This window comes from Nothobranchius furzeri, chromosome 19 (genome assembly GCF_043380555.1).
Source record: "Nothobranchius furzeri strain GRZ-AD chromosome 19, NfurGRZ-RIMD1, whole genome shotgun sequence".
Classification (NCBI taxonomy): Eukaryota; Metazoa; Chordata; class Actinopteri; order Cyprinodontiformes; family Nothobranchiidae; genus Nothobranchius; species Nothobranchius furzeri.
This window is the reverse complement of record NC_091759.1, coordinates 558,567-584,007: the sequence shown is the minus strand read 5'-3', so window position 1 is coordinate 584,007 and position 25,441 is coordinate 558,567. Positions and strand designations below refer to the sequence as shown.

The 25,441-nt window shown below is 40.9% G+C and overlaps 2 protein-coding genes across 6 annotated transcripts in view; one reads left to right on the top strand and one right to left on the bottom strand.

Annotated features, from left to right (window-relative positions):
* Positions 1 to 1,811: 1,811 nt before the first annotated feature.
* On the bottom strand, positions 1,812 to 24,972 carry tpd52 (tumor protein D52). Of its 4 annotated transcripts, none has more exons than XM_015973788.3 (7): positions 24,894 to 24,972; positions 3,855 to 3,985; positions 3,635 to 3,783; positions 3,279 to 3,380; positions 2,698 to 2,739; positions 2,295 to 2,343; positions 1,812 to 2,201 (listed from the first exon to the last, which is right to left on the bottom strand). In XM_015973788.3, the coding sequence occupies exons 1-7, from the start codon at positions 24,955 to 24,957 to the stop codon at positions 2,091 to 2,093; spliced, it is 648 nt and encodes a 215-aa protein (XP_015829274.1). In that variant the 5' UTR covers positions 24,958 to 24,972; the 3' UTR covers positions 1,812 to 2,090. The 4 variants fall into 4 exon arrangements, with proteins under 4 accessions (XP_015829274.1, XP_015829275.1, XP_015829272.1 ...); XM_015973789.3 differs by lacking the exon at positions 24,894 to 24,972 and adding an exon at positions 21,508 to 21,679; XM_015973786.3 differs by lacking the exon at positions 24,894 to 24,972 and adding an exon at positions 6,202 to 6,492.
* zbtb10 (zinc finger and BTB domain containing 10) overlaps positions 23,642 to 25,441 on the top strand; it is a 29,438-nt gene continuing 27,638 nt past the window's right edge. For both annotated transcript variants that reach the window (XM_015973785.3, XM_015973784.3), the window contains exon 1: positions 23,642 to 24,504. In XM_015973785.3, the coding sequence (XP_015829271.3) occupies positions 23,848 to 24,504 (657 nt within the window). In that variant the 5' untranslated portion in view covers positions 23,642 to 23,847. The remainder of the gene's footprint in view (positions 24,505 to 25,441) is intronic.

Below are 25,441 nucleotides of genomic sequence, written 5' to 3'. Positions count from 1 at the left end.
CTTGTAGCGCCTGAAGAAAAAGCCACAAAATGTTCAGCTAATACCACTTAGGAAATATGCGAGAATTAAAAATAATTGTTAAGACCACCAGATGAAATAAAAACGTTGCTAACAGCGGCTCCGTTCATGAGTAGACAAATGTAAACAAACTGAATCCATGTGTCACCCATTAGCTAGTGTTAGCTTATAGCACAGGTGGCAACGAAAACAACCTGGAAATGTGAAACTAATTAGTAAAATATGATTTACTCACGTTTACCCCAATATTAAAAAATTAAGATTTATGTTTATTACTCAGACTTTCCTGCCTTTCGAATTACCTGCTTTAATAGAAGTTCATAAATATGGGAAAAAATTAGAAAACAGAGGCAGCACATCTTAAATCAGTAAATCACTACAATTTAACAAGAAAAGGCTAACATTTAAACTAAGGAAATGAAAGTTATTCTTTTTTCGGCCACTGCTTTCGATTTTTGAGCTTTCAAAACTTAAAACAAGTCTCAGGGAATTCAGGGGCTTGTTTCAGATCAACGTTTGAAGACAGGTTTAAGCCCTGAAATTTTCTTTCAAATGCTTGATAGCTGCATAAAAACACAAAAATATAAACTTAATAAATCATTACCTGATTGTTGTTCATTTTCTTCACAGACATGACAGTTTTGTCTCTAGGCTCATGTTAATCAGCTACCAGGTGTGGTCTGTGCGGTACTTGTCCTTTACTGCCCTCATGTGTTCAGAGGAGGTATTGCACCAGAGTGAGGTCATCACTAATGACTGAAACAAATTCCTTTTACATCAGCACGTTTTTATTTGTATTCGCAGACATCCACTTCTTTTGGTTTTATAACAGAGAAAATAAACATTTGTAGGTGTTGTAAACATGAATGCAAAATAAAAACCATGGCTTTATTTTTATTTTACCATTAGTCTAAGGCGGCGAGAGCCTGACACTGAATATCTCACATTTTGTGAAGTTGCTCCTATCACGAATGTTTGATTGTGAGACTTTTTGTCCACCATCAAGGGAGGGAGTGTGCCAGCAGAAAGGAAGTGTTTAGGATTCCTCGTTTCCTGCACTTAAGTTTAAGTTCAGGTTTCATTGTGTTCAACTTGGCTCAATTTGCCTTTCATCAACTAGTAAAGGTGTTTTTCCACAAGTTTGTTAAAGCAACAGTTCACTTTTCTACTATAATGTGATCCAGTGACATTTGGAAGCAGCATTTTCTAGAAACACAGAGTGTAATCCTGCAGTTTGCCACAGCAACATCAAAGCAAACTAATTTAATTTGAAGAGTAACAAAAAGGAAGGAAACAATCCTGGCAGTGTGGAGGTCTCTTTACTAGACTGATAGTAAACATCAGCCAGTGAATGCTTTTCCTAGACCGTAACCCACCCAGCGTGCCGCCGCCCCCTCAGAAACAATGCTCCAGTGTTTAAACGTCGACTCTGGCCGGTTGTGGAAGAAACATTTATTTCAGGCTCAGCTCGGGCCAAGGCCGGACCTTGATGGCGTGTTTGACTGTTCTGCTGAACTCGGCTGTTTTCCCTGTGGCTGAGCGCGGGGTTCATTTTCTGTCAAACGAAACGAGTTCCTGTTTTTAAATCAGTAGTTTTGTTCATTACAGCGTAGAAACGGACCCATAAGGCAGAGGCGCTCAAACGACACAAAAAAAAGCGTAGTTTCATGGCTTGGGCTCATGTTTGTAAAATTTTCCATTATTATAAAGAGTTCTGACCCAAAAATAACTAACTGGAGACAAAGTGTATTAATAACAACAACTTTTAACATTTGACAAAAGGAAAAGGACTATTTAAAGCAGAAATAATTCAATTATTTAATTCTGCAACTTTTCTAAACTCAAGTGATTATTTAATAAAGGAAGTATTTACTGAAGCACGTTTGGCATCGAAATTAGAGGCAGAAAAAAATAAAGAAACACCTCAGGGAGGATTTATCTGAACACGCCAATGTACACGGCTGGCATTAGACCAAGGGTGGGAACTCGTCGCCTGCTTCCTGTTTCCCCACAAGTTAACACGAGAGACAGAGAGAGAGACAGGTACACAGGTGGGTAGAGGGGGCGTGGTCTCAGTGCAGTGGAGCGTCCTGGGCAGGGAAGCCATCTGAATCGGTGGTCTGCGGGACGCCGTCATCCTGGCTACCGGAGCGGCCACCGGGTGCAGAGGGGGTGATTTTAGTCTGCAGGTAAACAAACAAACAAACAAACACAATAAAAATCATAAGTTTTCAATCCTGGTTTATCGTTTTCTGAATCATTTAACATCCCGTTACCTTCAGGGTCTCCACTTTCTCCTCAAATGACTTGAAAGTCGGTGCGTTCCTGAGAGAGTAAAAATAAATAAATAAATAAATAAATAAATAAATAAATAAATAAATAAGGAGGCAAACAAATAAAAGACCTTATGAGTCCTGCAGGAACCCAGTTAGCACAGAAACACTAACTCAGCTTTAATCTCACGACCAGATCTTGAGCTAAAACATCCCGTCATCGATGTTTTTGTTCCCGTTATGTTCGGGACCGAACTTCCGTCCGCCCGTGAGAATCCCGCCCAGCTGTTGGCGAGGGCGGGCGTTTCTACTCGGGTTTTAACTCGAGTTCTGGGTGAGATTATCTTGTTGTCACGAACGTGGAAAGGAGGCGTTTCTCTTCCTGCGAGTGTCGTGACGTCCTTACCTTAGAGCGGGCATGCTAGCAGAGTGCTGTAACGACTGTAAACTATCCGACAGCGTTACGGGGAAGAGAGGAAGGGTTAGTCGTTAGAGAGAAAGAAAAAAAAACACAAGTTTACTCCAGATCATTTAAATCCGGCTTGATTGTGGAATATCAGATACGTGCTAATCCTGTGGTCACTATCTGGACATCACACACACAAAAACACACACACGCACACACACACACACGTTTCCCAAAGCCCTTCAGCTTCTAGGGGCTAATAATCTTGTTTGCAGCTGAATAATCCAGAGAGGATTAGGACCGAGGGAATAGTGTTGCAGAGCTGCCTTTAGGAGACATTTTTGTTTCAACACAACGTCACACCTGGGAAGTAAAACCAGCCGCTCGGTAATCCAAACACGCCACACCTGCTGGATTATGAGAGGAGGCTGAAGGAATCGGTCGAACCGGATTAGCATCACAGCAACAGAATAAGACTCCATAATTAAACAATCATAGCTTAAAAACTCAGAGTTGTTGTGTTTTAGCTAAAGACACGACTGGTTTAACTGGACGTCTTCCACCTGAAGCCTGCGACTCACCTGACGTCCTCCAGCTTCCTGCTGATGGCTGAGCCCATGTTGGTGAAGGCCGCCGTGGCCTTCTGACCGGCCTGGGACAACGTCTCAGAGGTCCGCTTGTAGCTGAGGAGGCAGAAAGGGAGGATGTTAGTAAATCAGAGAGACTGAAAGATCAAAGACAGAGTAAAAAAATAAAAAGACATGAAGGTCAGAACTAAACGGCTGAAATGAGCTGGAGGGAATGAGAAAGCGGCTCATTTCCTGCACATGCCGCGGATAAGCCGTGCTCCGTGTCCGTGTTTCTGAGAGGAAAATGCTTTTAGCTCAGAGCCCGACACCGAATACCGACTTCGAAGGGATCTGACAACGCCACGTACGCCGTGGAGGTGGTGACCTCCTGCCACGTTTTGGTGATGTTCTGCTTCAGCTCGTTCAGCGGCGAGATGCCCAGCTTCCTCTTCATTTCGGCCACCTGCCTCTCTTTGTCCGCCAACACCTGGGAGAGGGTCTGGATCTCATCCTCGACCTGAGCGAAACAAATAAACGCTCAGAAACTCTCGGGGTTCAGTTAGAGGTGTTTTTTTCTGTTAGCCTGACCCTGGCCAACTCCTCTTGGAGCTCCAGACGCTCTTCCTCGGTCATGGCGGGGGGAAGAGGAGAAGATGGGCCGACTGACGTCACGGCGTCCTGTCCCAGCTCAGGGAGCGAGTCCGGATGCTGCTGGGAACCTGAGGAGCACAGAAACAAAAGCGATGAGGGAACGAACCAACGGCGCACGCCTCTCCTGTGATGTCACCGTTTCTGACAGCCGATCGAGCGTCTGAAGCAGCTTTTCACATTTAAATCCCTCGAAGGAAGTAAAAGAACAGCAAACATTGTTAGACGGTGAAAAGAGGAAATGAAACGCCTGAATTAAACTGCGTTTGAGGGGAAGAAGCTAAAAAAGGAAATTGATGCTGAGCTGGGTTACATCAGCGGCACTAGGCCTGCTTTCTGGGGTCGCCTCCCGCCAACGCCTTACAGCTGGAAGCAGCCTTTCATTCACACCGCGGGACAGAGACCAGATGATTGGACGTCTCAGATTGATTAGTGAAAGCGGGTGGTGGGTAACGTCAAAGGAGAAGAATCTAGAACTTTCTCCGCCCTCGGGCTCCGCTTCCTCTCCATCTCATCTTCTAGTCGCCATCGATGAGACTACAGTGACACATTTAACACACAAACCCTTAAAACGGCTAAATGGCTGCGATCGCCCTTCTGTCTCAGTGAGATTTCAGATTGGAACACCAGTAGCCGTTAGCCTTGAGCTAACGTCCTAGCCACAATCATCACCCGACTGTTTTTACAGGTTTTACAGCAACACAAGCGTCAAAACATTAGAAATTAGGAGAAAGAAATTGGAGAGAGTCATGATTTCACCCCCCTTCCCCTTGTTGTGTAGCTTGTGGGCAACAGGAAGTAGTTATGATGTCATCAAAATGGCCCCTAATTGGTCACTAAAAGATACAGGGACACCCTGGACAGGTCTCCTTGTCCATGGCAGGGACACGGAGAGACACAACCACTCACTCACACCTAGAGATAATTCAGAGAATGTTAACTCGGTGCAGCAAGGCCGGGATTTGAACATGCAACCTTCTTGCGAAGCAACAGTGCTACCATGCAGCCTCCTAGCTTAGAAGAGGAATGGAAACAAATAGAATTCTGTATAAAGACCAAGTTCACCGAGAAAACATTTTATCAGCCACTCAATAGTCTCCTACCTGCTTCCCGTATTGGCTTCTGACCGATTATTAGCTAGCTTCGGCTAGTAGAAGCTAACAGTTAGCATTAGCAACCCCACAACACAGCAGAGCTCCTCCAGGCTTGTGTTATTTGTGGAGATGTTGCGTTTATTTTACCCAAGAAAGAAGAGCGAATGGAGGCAGTGGAAGAGCCGCACTGATTTTAGCCAATCAGAGGCGAGATAGTGGAACATCATGAATACTAAAGAGGAGCTCATACCAGAGACCACTGTAAAGTTATTTAAATAACAAATGAATGAATGAGAGATTTAAATATCTTAAATCTGAAACAAGTTTAATCATCTCTTCCTGTGAGTAAACGAAGATAAATAAGTCTGTTTTGCATAACCGTACGGTCGTTTTAACAACAAACTCAGGCATGAGGAACATTATCATATTAGATAATCTAGTTCAGCTTTACAGCCTGACCGAATGGATGCACACGCAAAAAAAAAACCCCGACAAGGACAACGTTTGGCGAGTCAAAACTGAATAAACACGTTTTCCAAGATTTGTGCAACCATCAAGCACATTTAGTACCAAAGTGTCTCAATTTGTCTGAAACCTATAGGGATTGCCTTTTGTTGTCTGCGTCTGTTAGTTTTACAGTCTGATGCAGAAATGTACTAAAACATGGATGAAAGTAGTAAACAAACATGGAGGCTGTTTGGTGGGCAACAAACACACAAGAGATGTTTTAGGACTTTCTGGTCCTTTGTAGTTAAAAATGAGATTATTTCCTTTATAAGTAAAGAAACATCGTTAATCTAAAGTTTTGCTGACGTGATCGTATTCATGCTAACAGACTGATGATCTTATGAAAGTCAGGTAACCTAGTAACTCACAGCCTCTGCATTCAGTTCAATCATTAAATACACGTTTATGCCGACTCCCTACATGAGTTATATGTTTCACATGAAAAATTATGTTTAGCTTCTATTTAAAAGTAAAAATGATGAATCCAACAGGCGTCAGACACCACCCACCAGTTAAACTCGTTCCCCAAATACATCAAGTTCAGTGAACCAATCCCTGTGCCACACACACACACACACACACACACACACACACACACACACACACACACACACACACACACACACACACACACACACACACACACACCCACCCTCCAGTCAGCCGCTCCCTTTCCTTGTGAGTACCTCTGGTTTTGAGGGTGGGTGAGCTGGGCGGCGTGTCGCCGTAAGCCGGGGAGAGGTAGAGGTAGCTGGTGTTGACTCCTTGTTCAAAGTCAAACGGAGAGAGGTACTCCTCCAGCGGCTCCATGTTTACGGATGTCGTTGGTCGGACAGCGACACCACCTACTACCCACTGCTGCTACCTAAGCACAGCCAGCCATGTGCTGATTGTGTGCATGTGATCCGGCTGCTTGTCGCTCTTCCTGCTGGTTTACAACGCTCACTCTGGATGGTTGAGTTGATCTAAGCATCTTCCTTAGTCACTGCTGCAACAAGCCTGGGTGTAAACGCTCTGCTCCTTACAGGCTGTTAATAAGTTACCTGTCAGCTCAAGCAGCTGTTGCAGCAGAACACACACACACACACACACTTTCTTCAGAGTAATCCCAAAGGTCAACCCTCAGTCCATCATTCCAACAGCATTTAATGCTAATGCTAGCAGCGATGTAGCATGACGCTCTGATTCCAACATTTTCAGGTCAACTCCTTTCCTCGCTCACTTTCTACCATTCAGCTGGTGATCCAAGGATGAAACAGAGACGCTTCCATTTGTGTGAGGGGGTCATGTGTGTGTGTGTGTGTGTGTGTAGGGGCGCATTAGATGAAAAGAATAATCTGCAGTGTCCCAGATTACAGCGAAGCGCTAATCCAGGGATGGCCGGTCAAACTGGAAGCAGCAGTAAAGCTAGTCATCTTACATAAGAGGAGAGGATGCCTAAAGCTACATGAAGCTACGCTCGATGCTTTGTGAGGAGGGAGGATGTAGACCAGAACCGCTGGCCTACAGAAAAGCCCCCATCAGATAAAAGAGGAGAAACATAATGTTAGCGGTGCAAAGACAGGAAATGTGAAATAACGAGATGTGTAGAGCCCGGACCGTTTACGTGGAGCACTGCCAGAGACACAGCAAATAGTTGGCTCTAAAAATATCTAAAGCTACTTTTTTAAATTACCAATAACTCCATATTAGGGCTGCACAATATATCGTTATCGCGATATCAGCATGTGCAATATGCATATCGCAAAGAACAGATAAATATCGTAATGAATGGTCGGCTCAAATGTTTGCTACACATGATGCATTCTGTCAATCAAATGGAAGCTTTGATGTTTTATTATCAAATCAAATAGAGCTCTTCACCCATTTGGCCAATCGGGTGGGTTCTCATAGGTTAGAGTCCCGCCCCCGAGGTGGACGGCACTTAATTTTGATGGTTAGCGAACACCTGAGTTAGCTTTGTTCTGCTCTTTCGGCTGATTCTGCTTTTCCCGGGATCCACCGATCGCCTTTTCTTGTTCGTTTTCTTTTTCCCTTTCCTCACATCTTTAGCTTTTCTCATTTTTATGATTTTTTTATTTCTTTGTTTTTGATTATTTTTTTATCCAGATTTAAGTTTTTATGTATCGCAAGTAATATCGTCACCGCAATATTAATCACCGTTATCAAATATTGCAGGTTTTCCTAATACCGTGCTGCCCTACTCCATATCAAAGTGAAACGTGTGTGACGTGAATAAAGAGTCTGTCGTGGCGTTTCGCTTCCTTAAAATGAATCATTCAGAATAATACCAGCAAGCTAACAGCAAGACAACCAGACTGTAATAAGTGTAGTAAGTGCTCCCTACCGTAAAACATCTAAGAGTGCTAACACCAGTTACGACAACATATTTATCTACTTATAATCTTACTGTGTGTGACTCGTCTTTACTTGTCATCTAGAATCTTCTGGGGCTGATCCGTAACTGGCAACAGCCACGAAACTCGTGGAACGGCAGTGAGATTGTAATGTTTTTTATTGAAATTAGACTGCAGTACCCACATCTGACCACTGGATGTCATTCTTACAAACTACGCCTTTAATTGGGTGAAATGAGTCAGAATAACGCTCAAACTCACACAGTCTGTTCTAGATCTGTAAAAGGTTTTTCCAAGAACTACGAGTTTTCGGTGTGAGAATCAAAAACAGAGATTTTAATCCTGAGTGGGATTATAACAACATAAACAAGGTTCTGTCCATCTGTAGAAACTGGATTTGATCAGATCTGGAACCAAGGAGGAACTCAGCTGAACTGGAATGAATATAAAACATCAAATAATCATTAAAATGAATGAAAACATCTGATTAAGGCTCCTTCTTTAAGACCTAAAGTAAATTTCTGGTTTTGATGACATCAGTTCTTTTGGTACAGGTTTAATTTCAGATAACAGAATATCAGCGAGTGAGTTTTGACTTTTAAATCTGAAACCGTAAATCCCAAAACTCCTCTGAAACCATTTTCCCTGTTTGGAAACAGCCAGACGAGCAAGTCTGTGCTGATCTTTTCCAGGAAATACTTCACATAAAGAGACAAGTAGAGACACTATGCTGGCAGAACTTTACGCACCTGGGAGACAAATTCCATCACGGACTATGTCTGGGAGAAAAAAACCAGAACACCTTAAAGGATCTCAGACAGAAGAAGAAAATTACACAAAACCCACATCTTTGACTACATCGATCTCATTACTGTGAGTAAAAATTAAAGGCCTAGCCTTCCTTGAAGGAATGGCCCGCCACCCCTAAAAGATCATCATATTTTTTAGCCATGATACTAAATGTTGAGTTTAGCAGAAATTTCACTCAACTCATAAGAATGTTGCTAAAAAGCCATCGCACACTTGAATATGAAAGATTTCATGATTTCTAATCATTTAAGTCCCAAATCAGCATGTTCTCGGAGTCTGAACGCAAATCAACCCCAAACACCCCCACATTTCCACCCAGACTGTAACAAACAGCCATTTTTAAGTGGCTAATGAAGCACGGCGTGAGATCAGTTACTCCCAGTATTCATGATACGGTCACATGATTAGCCCAAAACAAGAATCATGAGACATTAACTGGGTCCACAGAGTTCTTGAGGGACGTGCATCATGGGAAAACAATAAGGAAGGCATGGAGGGAACGGATACTGTACACGTGCCGCTAATCTACTCCTCTGCTTGTAGGGTGGAAGTAAACAGGCTGAAAATGTCAACAAATGCTGCTAAAAGAACACACCTGGTACCCACCCCAAATAATAAGAGTAACTGAGCTGAGGGGGATAGAAATGTACTGGAACGTTTTCATCACTCCTCTCGGTTAACAATAGAGAGGTTAAAGAATGGGGCCAGAAATTCCAGTCAGGGTTAGGTCTGGGCATAGTATTCCCGTTCGTCATCACCAGGAGCGTAGGGGAAACGAGAGAAAAATCATGAAATAAAGGAAACGTAACTGAACGCTCAGTTACTTAGGAATTCTGCTGTGCTCCATTTGGCAGAGAAACCGGAGGATTTTCTCTACAGTGTCGTGTCGTCTGACTGGTGAGATCACTGCTAGGTCAAATCTCACAGGTCAGTGAGGAATTCTCCATAAAGCTCAGCTGAAAGAAAATGAACCAAACGCTCTCCCGCTGTCTTTTTCTTTTTAAATGCAACAAGTCGTCATACGTAATTTGTCGTATTTTGTTCATTTGATCGTTCAGAAAGCCACCAGCTAACGAAGTAACGTTTTTAAAAAAGGGAGAATTTGCTTTCCTGTGGGATTAAACGAGTCAAAATGATGAGACTAGTGTTAGAGTAGGGTTGTCACGATACTAAAATTTCAAACTCGATTCAAAACTGGAAAAAAACTCGAAACTCGATTTCGATACTATTTAAAAACACCCATTTATCGAACAAGTTTATTCAAAAAATAACATTCCTCAATTTATATTGCAAAAATTAAATGTTAAGAATTAAGTGTATAAAGTGCTTAAACCTTTCAAGTATCAGCATTTTTTAAAACGTGCATACAAAAACTGGCGAAAGTTAACACTTTAAATCATGAATTGTCTCACTATATAAACACTATTTGCAGAGTGATGTTTTGCTGCTTAAACTCTGTTTAAGGTGCATTTTTGTCATAAGATGTAATGCCATATGTTTTGTTCTGTACTTTTGAACAACTCTGTTGGTCAATAAAGGGAGAAAACGAATTTCTCCACAGTAGGACAAAGGTACATCTACCGGTAATCTTAATAAAAACAGATTGGCACACGGCAGTGACGTCATTAAAAGCTCCGGTTAGATTAGCCGCGGCTAGTCTGTTCACGCCTAGAAATCCCAGACTCGCTCCAAACGAACAGGGAAATCACGTTAATGATTCCTAACAAAACCTTTCGACATTGAGATGTTTTGGTGCAGATAACGTCTAATTTCGAGGCTGCACCATGGGTGCCCGTCCACACCCGTTATATGGATTTACACTGATGGCGATTCGCCGATGGATCTAAATACCCCGGGGAATCCAAGTAGCACCAAAGTTGTCAGCGTGAGTAAACAAACATACTGCATGCTAGAAATTAAGTCCGGGTTGCAATAAACGGGAGTTTCCTTTAAGCACGTAAGCGTGAATATACAACTACGTGTCAGACTTGGTATGCTAATTAAGTTGGGCTGTGAAGCGCCTCCCAAATTAGCTGTTTATGTTTTTGTTTATTTATTTGGCAGACAAAACTTGGATCGGAGACAACTCGCGTGGGAAATTGCAATGTAGCCATGCAGCGTCTTCTTCTTCTGTTTGTCTGGGAGGCGGAGGCTGCTTTACGGCATCTGGCTGTCGTGCATGTCTGTGTACTTGAAGAAGGCTGTGTATAATAGTCCATAATATCGATACCACAGGGATGGAATATCTAATTTAGATACCACTTTTAGCATCGATTTATATCTAGGTATCAATTTTTTTGACAACACTATGTTAGAGTGTGTGTGTGTGTGTGTGTGTGTGTGTGTGTGTGCAGACGTTCATTGACAGCTTTTCTCACATATCACTGGACAGATGTTGATGAAACACATCTACACCTGAACATTTTAATAACGTATTCTACAGTAGCTAAAAATAGACAGCAAAGTAACGCCACAATGCATTGTGGGATGTAGCCCTAGACAAGCAGGCGCATATTTTGATCACTGCCTATGGGTCCGAGTCGCTTCGTTTGTCTTAAAGTTGCATTTTCGTCTCCTAAAGATTTTCAAACAGGAAGGAAATAAGCACTGATGTTGAGAGGGGCGGTAATCGGATGCTAGATTCCCAGTTCGGATGTCAGAGAGGACATTTTTTTAATCTATTCTCCAAAGTTGGGTAAGGTCCGTGACAACATGAAACAGGTGGAAAGAGAAACCGGCCAAGCTAAGGCCAGAAAAAGCTAAGTGGGGGTAGTAACTAGGTGGAAGAGCGGACTTTCAGTGTATTTGTTCTGTACATTTTCCCTGTGGGAAAGGTCAGAGAATGATGAGTTAATACTAGCAGCCGTACACTGGATGTGGCGTTACCCAGGAGACTGCGACGTAAACGAAGGGGTCCAGCTAAACACCTCGGTAAACAGCATCCAAACGTTGACGAAAAAGGCTTTTGACCAGAGGTGGGTGCTATGTAAAAAGTAGTGACACAAATAATAACTTAAGAGTAAAAACAGAAAATGTGACTTGAGCACTGCGAGTCATGAGAAACTGTTCGAGCATTAACGTTTGAATTTGGTGTCTGTCGGGTTGTTTTTAATCGACGTCCAACAGTTTTTTTTACTGGTAAACGCGGTTTGTTTGTCTAGCATTAGCACCCAGCAGCACTTGTGCGGTGACGTCAACTGTAGAAAACGCCATTTCACTCCAAAATGGCCGCCACAGTTACATTAGCAAAGAAAACAAAAATATGGCTCTAGAACGTACGGTAGTCGCTGAGGGTCATTCTCAACACGCTTGGAAAATTAACCGAGTGCAGAGGATCTTTATAAATTTTACCAGAGTCACCCTTTTACTGTTGGGAGTCAACCCACCGATTACAGGGCCAGCGCCAAACGCCTGAGCCACCATCGAGTCTAAGAGTCAACGCTGAAGAACCACTGGACACATTTTAATGAAACCTAGACATTATTAAAGGCACACCTACAACTGATTGACTTGGCTGCCATGGCTGATCTTAGCCATCATAAAAATGTTTGACTTAATCTTTGTTCAGACACTGAGCCACAGCTGGATGTGGCAAGTAGTAGGGGTGCAACAATACATGTACCCGTATTGAACCGTTTGATACGGAGCTTTTGATTCGGTAGGCATATATACCGAACAATACAGGATTTTTACATTTATTTTTATCAATTTTTCTTCTGACAATGAGATCAGTGGATCTGGGTGATCTGCGTTCGACTACTCCGCCTGAGGTGGCATTGTCGAGCGCAGATCCACTTAGTGCCGCCCACATGCTTGATAGCGAGACATGAGAAGTTGGCTCATTGCAAGTCGTGGCAGCTGCCTCAGCGGTCCCCGAGATTGAACCTCCTCCTCAGTCTTTCAGATCTGGAGTTTGGAACTTTTTTGGCTTTCACGTGAAGCGTGACCCTGATGGTAAGCGCGTCGTGGACAAAACTACCACAGTATGTCGGAGATGCCACACATTGCTTAATCACGTCAGCGGCAACACAACAAATATGACTGTACATTTACGCCGACATCACCCTGATGCAAAGACAAGTGGAAGCAGGGAAAAACAACAACAACCAAGCATGCAACAAGCTCTTCCCGAGTCATTCAGACAGCCGTTTGCACGTGAATCCAAGAGGGCAAAAGAAATAGACAGGGCGATTGCCAATTTTACTGCTGTCGACATGCGACCGTTTTCTGTAGTAGACAACACCGGGTTTCAGGAGATGCTGAGAGTACTTGAGCCTCGTTACAATCTTCCTTCACGAACCCATTTCACAGAGACCGCAGTTCCTGCTTTGTACAATGAGACAAAAGCCAAATTAGAGACGGCAGTGACAGCAGCACCCGCTGTTCCTCTGACCTCAGACGGCTGGACGTCAAGAGCTACACAGAGCTTCCTGACCGTCACCGCACATTATATTGATCCAGAATGGCAAATGAAAAGCAGTGTTCTGCAGACGCGCCTCATCGAAAGTCACGCCACAAACGACTTGTCCAAAGCTCTGTCAGAAGCAGTGGAAGACTGGAAGTTAGTGTGAGCAAAAGGTACTATACCTGTAACTACTGACAACCCCAGGAACACAGTTAATGCTGGCACAGCTGCAGGGCTGGGGCCACAAATTGGATGCTTTGTGCATACCCTTAATATAGCAGCTCAGAAAGGAATGGCAGTGCAGAAAGTTTCCCATCTCCTTGCAAAGATGAGAAAAGTAGTCACCTTTTTGCACAGAAGCACAACAGGACACAATGTGTTGAAGAGAAAACAGGAGCCGCTACAGCTTGGTGAAAAAAAAAACTGATCCAAGATGTTTCAACCAGGTGGAACTCCACCCATGACACGATGGAAAGATACCTTGAACAGAAAACTGCAGTGTTTGCTGCTATGGCCGACAACACAGTGAAGAAGAACATGAAGAACATTCACAGTCTAGCTGATGACGAACACACACTGGCTGAAAATCTTGTTGCAGTCATGAAAACCCTAAAAACTGTCACTATCATGATGTGTGAAGCATCATCTCCCACAGCATCCATGATCATGCTACTTAAAATAAGCATACTGAACTCCATGGTACAGTCTGATGATGACAGCCCAACAGTGAGAGATGTAAAAAAAAAAAAATATCAGGGATGACCTGGAGCAGAGATACACAGATCCCGCCATTCAGCATTACCTCCACAAGTGCACGGCTTTAGATCCACGTTTCAAGTCCCTGCGACACTTGGATGATGCCACTCAACTGAGAATTTTTGCAGCACTCAACACAGAGATTGTCCTGAGCATTGAAGAAGTACGTATTATTTTATAAATGTTTGATCATTTCTTTTGCTACTACATGAGTTGTAAGTTTTAATTAAAAAAATATGATTATTTATATTTTTTTGTATTTTTGTATTTCTTCAGGGCCAAGCTGCAGGCAACACAACAACAGCCCCCTCTACGGACACTGAAGCGCCACACTCTTCAGATTCACCATCAGCATCTCCACCAGAGAAGTCAGCCATGAAGGAGTTGTTGGGAGAACTGTTCATGGGACAGGAGCCAAGGACCAGGTCAGCAGCCAAAGTGGCAGATGAGGAAATTAACTTGTATAGGTTAGCGGGCTGCATTCACATCGATGATAATCCACTGAGATGGTGGAGAGAACATCACAGCTTGTACCCTCACCTTTCCAAGATGGCACAGTGTTACTTGGTTGTACAAGGGACCTCTGTCCCAAGTGAGAGGGTGTTTTCCACTACAGGTGACATTGTCACAGCAAGCAGATCAGTACTGTCAGCAGAACATGTTGACATCCTCGTTTTTCTGAAGAAAAACATGGAAGTTGAGTAAACTGATATTTGGTTTGTGTTTAAGTGAAACTTTTATTTACGTTATTTTTGTTGTATATGCAGCTAAGTGCCAGCACTCCAGAAGATGAGTGTGAGGGGGAGTTCCACAAAAGGTTGGTTCATTTTATAGGGACCTTATTTGTTTAATATGCTGCTGGGAATATACCCCAGAGGATGGCTGTAGTATAGCTATTATTCTGGAAAAAAGCTACTTTGGTTTTCCACAGATTATTTTCTTATTTACATACGTTTGCTATTGTAGCAACGTTTAATTTACAAAATTGTACTTAAGAGTTAAAACAAATATTTGTAATAAATGTCAATAAATGAGAAATTAAAAAAGGCATGAACACTATTTTTTTTGTATCGAAAACATATCGAGCCGTGACACCAATGTGTCGAATCGAACCGTCCGTTTTGTGTATCGTTGCACCCCTAGTAAGTAGCACTGACAAACCTGTGTCAACACATCGACTCTTACATGAACCTACAATAATTATCCGCTACATTAAAACAAGTCACCGCAGAAGGATTCTGTTCTGCTAGAATTAACTTCATGTTCAAACCGACCAGCTGCTGTTGATCACACTGGGACGCCGCCTACGAGACATCCCGTCAGCTGAAAACGGCCGGTTTCATCAAAATCTAATAATGCAGAATTATTGGACAGAGCTCATGATCAATCTTATTAGAAGGAGTAGAAAAACAAGACAGGCTACTTAGCCTACTCATTTTCTAAAGTATTATTGAAGCTAAAATACAAACTTCCCTGCAGGAAGTTGAAAGAGGAAATGTCCCCACTATGGCCAAAGATAAGTGACAAAGCTTCAGAAACACCATCATAACTGTAAAAGCCAGGTTTGAATCCCAAGGCCTTTCACTTTGGCCTGGGATCATACTGTTGCAGAAGAAAGTTTTAGGTATCAGGCCTCCTCATCTGTAAACTACTGTTTAAGGGCCTCTAATAGAACCTGATGCTCCAGTATCAGGTAGGTCATCGTCTAGACTCACAAATGGAAGAGCGAGAACTCCTCTAAAATGTGCCGGTTACTCCATCTTCATGAGAGATGTCTATCTGAAATACTGGTGGAAAAAAATAAATATTAAGGGGAATAAGTGTGTATTGAGAACATAGGGCTGGGCGATATGGCCTAAAATCAATATCACGGTATACTGAGGAGTTCCCCACAACAACGTTAAATGGACGATAACTACCTGTACAGTGGCCTGCAGTTAGAGGAAGCAGGAGCGATGATTTAAACACAAGTTTAAAGACCAAGTTCACTGAGAAAGCATTTATACTCGTCATCACATCAGCTGTTGCTAATTTTGCATCCAGAAGAGAGCAGAGCGCGTCTCGGCTGTTTACAGATGGTATAGAATGCGATGGTCAGATTTCTCACAGGCACTAACAGAAGGTGCCACATCACTCCAGTGTTGTCGGAGCTGCACAGGCTCCCTGTTTGAAGTTCTTCTATTCACATACAAAGCTCTCAATAATCAGGCTGCCCTTTACCTCTCTGAATTGCTCATTCGCTATGTCCCTACCAGATCCTTACGTTCAGCTGACCATCACCTGCTCTACATCACCAAATGAAATATAAATCCTGTGGGGAACTGGTATTTCCCTTTGCTGCTCCAAAGCTCTGGAATGCACTTGCCCTCTCTATCCATTTGCCTACTCACTTGCAAGTTTTAAATCTAGCCTCAAAACACATTTCTTTAGATTGGCTTTTGAGCAATAATTTTGAAGCTGGTTTCCTCTATAGTACTTCCAAGTTTTTTACAAATGTTAAATCTTTACCCACTAATCTTGTACCATGATTACTTCCTGTTTTTAGTGTTTTACTGTTATTTTTAGGGTTCTGTTTTAATAGTATTTTTATTTAAAATGTGTCCGTTAGGTTTTTAGTCTTGCTGTTCTGTCTCGTTTTTAGTTGTTCCCGGCTGATCAGCCCTTTGGTCGGCTCTCATGCTGTTTTAAATGTGCTTTATAAATAAATTTGCTAGTAGAAGCTAACTGTTAGCATTAGCAACTCCGAGATTGACTCATTAGGCAGTAATTTATACTAGATGTGTTGAAAAAACAAGTGAACTTGGTCTTTAAAAACATATATTAATGATAATCTACAAGGGGATGTATCAAATAAATAAAAAAAGCGACCAGGACAGAATTAGACTGTGCTGACCAATCCAACCCCCTAAAAGCTGTTTTTCCCAGGCTGTCACTAAGTTGATAATTTTCACAAGCCCATTTTTATTAATCATATTTTTTCCTCATTTACTTAGCCATAAAGCATCTTCATTCCACCAATCAATGTGTGTGAAAACACGTAAAAACGCAAACACACGTAAAATGCATACAAAATTTAAAAACAAATATGAAATAAACTTGACTAAAAAACCAACCATGGAAGACAGAGTTAGCAATTTGTAACATCAGTATCTTAATCTGTAGCAATGATTGAGATCTGATGTCTGTGAGGACCACAGTGAAAAGGATACTGCCGCTTGTTACAACGAGAATGTTTAAATAAAGAAGGGTAACACAACGGTTACCATGACAGTGACTAAAATGATGCAGGGACAGCAAGGAAGTATGAATATTTACTTCTGTTTAGCTGCAGAGACAAAGCAAGCCTTAATTCTGAATTTATTTGTTTTAGGTAAGGCAATCATTACACAACTATAGTTTCATTCATTTGTGTAATAGTCTGGTGAATGCTAATGTGCAAAGAAAGAAAGCAAAACTAATATATATGTGTGTGTGTGTGTGTGTGTGTGTGTGTGTGTGTGTGTGTGTGTGTGTGTGTGTGTGTGTGTGTGTGTGTGTGTGTGTGTGTGTGTGTGTGTGTGTGTGTGTCAAATATCTGCTGCCTGAAATATTGGTGAATTATGATAAGTACTTTAACATTTGTGGTAAAAAAATAAATGAAAAACTAGAACTGCAAGCAGTTATCAACGGGTTCCAAGCCAACCAGCGTCAGTCCCCCACCCAGCCCCGCCCTCATCTTCGCCATTCCTCACGTGGCCCCGCCCCAATAACACATTCTCCTTCTGGCGTCCCATCAGCTCACTTCAACCGGCGCAATGAAAGGAACACTCAGGATACATCATTAAACCTTTTGCAAAGCCTATAAGCATATCTTTCATAGGCATGGTTGACTTCTCAATCGTGATTACAATCAAATTCCATTGTTTGCTTATTAAAGAAAGTGAAGATTTAATGAGTGAAATAATGTGCTGCATGGGACAGCATTAGCTCAGGAAGTGGAGCGGCTTGTGCAGTAATCGAAAGGTTGAAGAATCGATCCCAACTCTGACCAGAGAATACTGCCTTGGCTCTCAGTGCGCCCCAGAGCAGCTGTGGCTACATTGTAGCTCATTCCCACTAGTCTGTGACTGTGTGTGTGAATGGCTGAAGGACTGATTGTGTTATGCGCCTTGGAGGGTTGTTGAACCCTCCTACAAAGGCGCTGTACAAATACAGGCCATTTACCATTTCAATATTACAGACAATGTTTATTAAATTCATTAAAAATTTATTCTTTTTAAATAAATTTCCAAAATATTCTTGGATCATCATGGGGTCATGAGAAATCAGGTTTAGTCATTTTATTGTTTCTAAATTAAATACTTTTTAATAAAAAAAATATTGAGATTCATAAATAAACTGACCGAAACAAAAACTTTGTTATAAAATCCATATTTGATCTAAAGATTACCGAACAATAATCTATACTTCAACAGTATATTAGGAATAACATAAATACTTGATAATGTCCCTGGATTTAAGAGATTGTCAACAAAAACTGAGTTTCATTTGGTGACTTCCTGATCAAATGATTTTAAAAAAATCCTGAAAAATCCATAAATTATTATTTAATTACCAAAATATTCTCACGTGGCAATGTTAACATGTGCAATACAGTGCTGTCATTTTTAAATCAGTAGATTCAAAGCTTTTCTCAAGAAAAATTGGTAAATATAATTATAAGGGTCACGCCCAAAATTAAAATATTCATAAAAAAATAGTGCTACTTTATAAAATTTGTAGAAAAAACTCAGATCACCATAGGTACATGTGGAATGTTATAAATGGTTTATATTTACTGTATACCTAACAAAACTTTATAAGAAAAATTATTTATTGATTTATCCAACTAAACAGAAAAACTGGCATAAAGTAATAAATTCATTAAAAATCTATGCTTTTGTACAAAAATCTCAAAATATTCCCAGATTGCCTTTGTGATGTGAGACTTCTGGTTATATTTTTATAAGGATCATAAAATTTAAACTTATCTTACAAAAAAATATTTGCATTAGTGGCTGTCAAAAAAATAAGTCCTAATATTAAACAAAAGGGGGTACTCAAATCAAGACTACATTTTATGTGTTTCATAAACCACCTAAGAGTGAACTCTGTGCCAAATTTCAAGAAGATTGTCATAACGGAATTTGCGCTGCAACTGCTAGCCTAAAAATCTATTTTCGAAAATATAAAGCGCAAACCTCTTCGTGGAGCAGCGATCTTTGTATATGAAGTCAATGCTATGCAGTTAACACAACCTACAAATATTTGCCTCTTACATGCAAATAATGTTTAGGATTTTTTTCAAATTTGAAATTTTAAACGATCATAAACCACGCCCACTTTAATCGATCATTACCACATTGATATTGTAGTCCTAAGACTCTATAATGATGACAACCACTAAGTTTCACGCAGATCCATTTAGCCAGTTCAGCAGTATAAATTCTTCCCATTTATAGCGCCCCCTATTGTTGAATCAAGCTGAAAATCAACATACACTTTAATTTGACCTTGGGTATGGTTGATATGAAACGCTTTGAAAAAAGGTCAAAATCTTTTAAAGTTATACAAAAAAAACACTTTTTCATTAAAAAAATGTTTTAAAAAGTTATATTTCCAAAAATAAATAAAATATCAAAAATCCGTCCAAATCGTTTGGTCAGCCGCTTTTCCCCTCTTGTCAGGCAAAGTTTTGATTTGATTGAGTTTGAAGGCCGGGAGGAGTTAATGAAAGTACGTTTGACTTATTTTGCAATTTTCTACTAATTTGCGTAAGTTTAAATTTGTTTTCAAAATACTCATCTAAATTTGACTGACTCAATGAACATACAGGATGAGATCATTTGTTTTTTTTTTTTACTGAAGAAATGGGGAGAAAATCGCTCAAAACCTTTTAGGGGTATAACAGCGCCACCTATTGGACAAAATTCAAAAAAAAATTCTGTGATTGTAGATGACATTATTAGAGATTTTCATGAGTAAAAGGGCAAAAAAATTTAAAGCCTATAAGCCACGTCCACTTTTTAGCCATTTTCAAAATATAGCTTAAGGGTCCGATAATTAACATCTGTGCCAAGTTCTGTGGAAATCCATCAAGCCGTTTTGCTGAAACAAACTTTTTGACTCTTTAGCGACCCCTACTGGTGAATCAAAACTAAATTAAGTAGATGTTGCTTACAGCTCATACTTTGTAAGAGTCTAAAGTCTCATCTAAATCTAAAAAATTGTGGAGATATCATCAATTAGGATATGTGCTAGCTAGCGCACTGAATTTGACCATGTGTCATTTAAGCAACTTTAAATATTTCTGCAAAATTCTTCATCGCAATTACTTAACTTCATCTATAGATCATATATCCCAAGGTTGAAGCTGATTCGACGAAAAAAAATGATGGATTGGTGATAAAAACTAAGTTAGCATTTTTTGCGATCTAGCAAAAAAACTAGTTAGGCGGAAATGGGCGTGGTCAACATAAACGACATGCAGAATCATTCAAGGATCAAGCACATATAAAGTTTTTGACTATAGGGCCTATGGTTTGGGAGCTAGTAGCTGAAACGCATCGACCTTCGCAACAGCGCCACCTAGTGATTGCTGGTTATGATTTTTAGAATCTGAGCAGCGGTCAGGATTTTCTACCAGACTGCCATGTCAGATTTTTTTCTGGCAGTTTCTGGCTCCTGCGCCCATATGGAATTAGCGGAGAAGAATAATGCCAGAAAAATAATAAAAAATCCGTACAAAAACAATAGGGTTCCGTGCCCGTTGGGCTTGGAACCCTAAAAGCAATAGGGTTCCCTGCCCGTTGGGCTTGGAACCCTAATTAAACTTTGTAGAACACTACTAATGAACACAACACAAAGGAAGCCATAGCTTGGGGTCTGCTATGAAGGACAACTTATCAGTCAGAAGCAGCTTTCTGCTGGTCCAGCCTCACAAACACCAGCACGCTTTAACAGAAAATACCAGTGATAAGTTTTGGCTGAAAAGAAGTAGGTCAGAATCTCTCCACTAGTTTCCACAATACTTTTGTGCGACCATTTTTAATTAGAACATGTGTAGCTGCTAGACTGAGCATTAAAGGTTATTAAACCAAAGGCGGACGTAGGAAGAGAAGAAATAAACCAGGCAGAGTGCATTTTGTGGAATTTAGGCGCTACTAGCACACAAAACTCGTTTTTCAGAGCTCGTGGAGTAGCTTAACTAAACCAAGCAGGTGTACGGCTGTGACGACACGTACTCTTTTCAGGTATAAAATATAATATTTTTCAATATTCTTTTGAATTATCGTTTTATATTCTGTTTTCTTTCTAAAAATGCCTCGTTGTGGGGTTTTTAAGTAGCTGTGGGTTTGGTAGCATGCGGGTTTAAGCCGTTTAATGTTGATCTTCCGCGTTATATCATAATGACACTAAGTACCGTTAATAAATTCGACATTTTCGCGTTGTTGCTTTTGTAGTTAAAAGTTAAACACCTTGTTTATTCGAAATAGAGAAGTAGCATATGCTATCTCATGGCTGGCAAACTTTTGACGCAGTACGAAAGTCTGACATTTAGCTAAATTTGTTTCAAACTAATTCGTTTAAAAATAAAACCTTCCGCAGTAGACTAGAATGCCTTAAAACTGAATTGAACTGCTTACTTTTCTCTGTGCCCTCCATTGCGCGGCTGGGAGTTGTTTCTGGTGTATTTTTTTCGCCTAGACTGAGCAGGTTGCTCACTTGGCTGCGGCAGGTCTTCCTGTTCTGTCCTTCATGTTGCCAGGCAGCCCACGTTACGTACGGGGTGGGGTCCCGCGTGACGTCATAACGCAAAAGTGTAAACACAGATATGCACGTGGGTCAGGTTTGACACCACAAATAATAGCGGTCGGAAAAGTCAGTATTTGGCGATCAAACGTTGTAGCTGGGATATTTTTAATATAACATTCAAAAAAATTTTAGATTTAATAATTAGATTTTTTTCAGATAATTATATATTTTTTATTTGTTTTGTGTATTTTCCTGAGAATGTATATTTTCTCAGCACCTATTCGGATGAAGGTTGTTGAACATTTTAACTGTGTTGAAAACTATTATTGAAACAAGAAGCTTCCGGGACTGAAAAATAAAATATTCAAAGTTGATTGAACTCCATTTTTTGTCTATAAATGACCAATAAGCCAATTAATTATAATTATACACAGGGCATAAAACATAAAAATCATGTTTATCAAATATTGTCCTCCTTAGGGCTACTATTGTTTTAATTACTTGTAAAGAAATATGGGTGAATTATTCTATTAGATTTCATTCATGTAATTTGATGGTCATCTAAAGACCATTATTAAAGATGGTGTTTTGCAAACCAAAGGTACCTAATTTTAATAGATGTAATAGACTAATGTGGAAACTTTAACATGAAAACATGTGAAATCTACATTGCACTGGTTAGTGACATCTTAATGCTTGCTGTTGAACAACATGTTTCTTGCTATGATTTCACTGTTTCTAGCAGCATAGATGAAATTATTAAGATATATTATTATGAAAACTGCAGATTATATTATTCATGGTTTTTAATAATCTATTGTAAACCAGAAACAACCCCATGCTAGATGTTTGACCCTACAAAAACAGAAATATTGCCGAATTAGCCAAGTATGTAGTAAAGAAGAATGCCTCAGAATCCATGAGCATATGCCAGCTCAGGTGCAAATGCTGATAATAATCAAGTCTAAGAATATCAAAAATTACTAACATGCACACTTTAAATCTGATCTCTTATTCTAATCTGCTAAAAGTAAAATGTTGATGTGATGCACTTTAGGTTAGTTAGTCCAACTATCTTCCAGCCTGGTGAAAATTAACTTAGAATTGAAAAATAAGAAAAAAAATGTTCTTTTTCGCATAATTGGGAAAATAATATGACATGCACCGTGTTAATATGTAGAACATTTGTTTACTGTTGATAACTGAGAAACTGATATTGATAAATACACCCAGAAGCTGCACACAACAGCACAATTTTGAGAATTGACCTGTCATTGGGGTAAACACAGGTTTAGACCCCACTCATGATCCCACACTGCGTGTAAAATACTTTTCAAACTCTTTTCAAACTCATCAAGGATTACTTATTAACAACTGAGACTCCCATGAAAGAGTGCCACCTGCTGGAACTATGTTTAATAGACATGGAGCAGAGATACGCTTAAACAATATTTTTTTAAATCTGATTGATTCAGAGAGGATGATGGTTTACTGGGGTTAAGTAAGAGATTTGTGATTTTAAAATTGTTAAATTGTTGATGAACCCTAGCACATACTTCATGTTTTAAGTTTATTGTCGTACATTTTTATTGTATTATACCAGTAAAGGTGGTGTTTTTTAATTTGATGTCTCTGTGTAAAAGTATTACGTAAATGGATGCATTAATTTTAGTTGTGACATTCTTATTTTTGTAAATAATTGATTGTGATTTATTTGACATACAAAGACAGCATGCATTCCTGTAGGAATAGATTTATTACTTTTTGTCCTTTTGTCAAATTAATTTTGCACACAGGTAAAAATGGGGCGCTGGTTATTTAAGGTGGAAATTTAAAAAAGGAAAGCAAAATGGGTGCAGCCCAGCCTTGAAACACAAAAGCCCCCTTTAATCATCTACAGCACCCCCATCTTCCTTTAAAGCCGCCCCCACTCCCCTCCCTCCCTCTTCTCCTGTCGAGGTGCATTGTGGGGAGGAAAGTCGTTGCCATTCGACCTCTGCGGGGCCTGCGCGGACGCAGCGAGAACCCTGAAATTCATTATGCGTTTAAAACCTTTATTTATTTCCGCATAACCTACATACTCTCACCGGGAGGTTCGAGCCGAGACCAGAAACGACGGCGGTGCATCTCTTTCGAACAAATCCATCGTTTGTAAATATATTATTTTATCGTCGGAAGGGAGATACTGTCGAGAAAGTGAAGATTGTAACGTTTTGTATATTAAGGGGAAAATGTCTGGCGAGAGAAACCGCAGGTCGTTGGCTTTCCGAGGAGGTGGATTAGCTGGGTTAACGGGTTCCAGCAGCATCGGCGGGGGGAACTGTAACAGCTGGGAGGCCCCGGCCTGTCAAGATCGACATTTTAACGGGAATCGGTCGGATCAAGAGGAGGACCGGGATCTGGGAGCGAAAGGACCGTCGCAGAAGAGAGTGGAGGGCGCTGGATCTGTCAGCGATAGCACGGAACCCGAGGCGGAGGAAGAAGAGGACCCGGAAGGGGGCAGCTGGGCAGCTAGGGACGTTGAGGGGCTCCGTGGGACCAGGGAGGGCAGTAGCTGGACAGCGGGGAACGACACCAACAACAACGAAGACGGTCTGGAGTCCCGGAGCGCAGCGAGGGGTGGGGAGACGGGCTCCAAGAAATCCGGGGTAGAGATGAGACCGCAGACGCTGCTTCAGAAACACTCGCTATTCCACGCTTCGTGGCTGCAAGAATTTCCATGGCTCAAATTTAGCCAAGAGACGGGACTCATGTCTTGTTCTTGGTGCCACAACATTGCCACTAAAAACAGCGACGAGCTCGTGAAGGGCAGCCGAAATTACAAGCGGGCCTTGCTGCTGAGACATCACCTGTCTTCTGAGCACGGCAGAAATGACCCCACCAAACAGGTAACGTTAGCTGGCTTTCGTTTACCCACGTAACACGAAATACCTGTCAAGCAACCCGAAACACTATATGCCAGTACTTCTTTTGTCTCTAATGGCGTTTTAGTAAAACCAATAAAACACAACCGAAGCGAAAAATGGTCTTTTGATTTCAGCGTCGCGAGCCCTTCCTCGGGCTAATTAGTTAGCCTCCGCTTGCTAACCTGAGCTAACAGCTAGCTTAGCTTTCTAAATACTTGAGGCGTTGCTGTCTAACCAGAAGTAGATGGACAGACAGGTCGTGGGACATGCTTAAGATCGAAACCTGCCCACTTAATATTAAACGCGAAACGTTTCCTTATTGCTTTAAGGTGTTAAAGATCGTTTACTGTACGAAAGCTACAAGTACACACCTGCTCCACGACACCTGCCATCTGCACAAGAAGTGCATGTTTTACTGGCTTTGAATGTTTGCATGAGATAAACCGATCGAGTCTGGCTATGTTGGCTTGCTTTCTGGTTTCTTTGCTTCTGTTTGTAGTCATTTTAAATTGATGACTGAACGAATATTTTTTTCATATTTATACGTGATTGCCTGACTCGGATCCCTTTTTTCATGAACAGAAACGGTTAGTACTCACAAGAATAATACTTTTCCACTAAAATGCCAACCCACACTGAATTCTAAGACATTTGACAATCCCTCTATAAAAGAAGTACACTTAATAAATAACTTGCATTTGATCCACCCACACACACTGAATCAGACCATCATGGTACCAGCACCAAATGTACCAGTGCTAAGATTGTGTTGATAAGACCTTTATGCAATAAAATAGAAAATCACAAGTGTATTGTGTTAGGATTAATCATTTATTTTTTTCCTTTTGGTGTTTGAACCCATTAAGCTGACTCTCCTTTCAAAATGCACTATTGATCTCAAACAACAGTTGGATTGTTG

Coding starts and splice junctions, on each gene's coding strand:
- tpd52 (XM_015973786.3), bottom strand. CDS start 6,325: ATGGAGCCGCTGGAGGAGTACCTCTCTCCGTTTGACTTTGAACAAGGA. Junction 3,986..6,201: donor ACCCACCCTCAAAACCAGAG/GTACTCACAAGG, acceptor TGTGCTCCTCAG/GTTCCCAGCAGCATCCGGAC. Junction 2,344..2,697: donor GCTAGCATGCCCGCTCTAAG/GTAAGGACGTCA, acceptor TTACTCTCTCAG/GAACGCACCGACTTTCAAGT.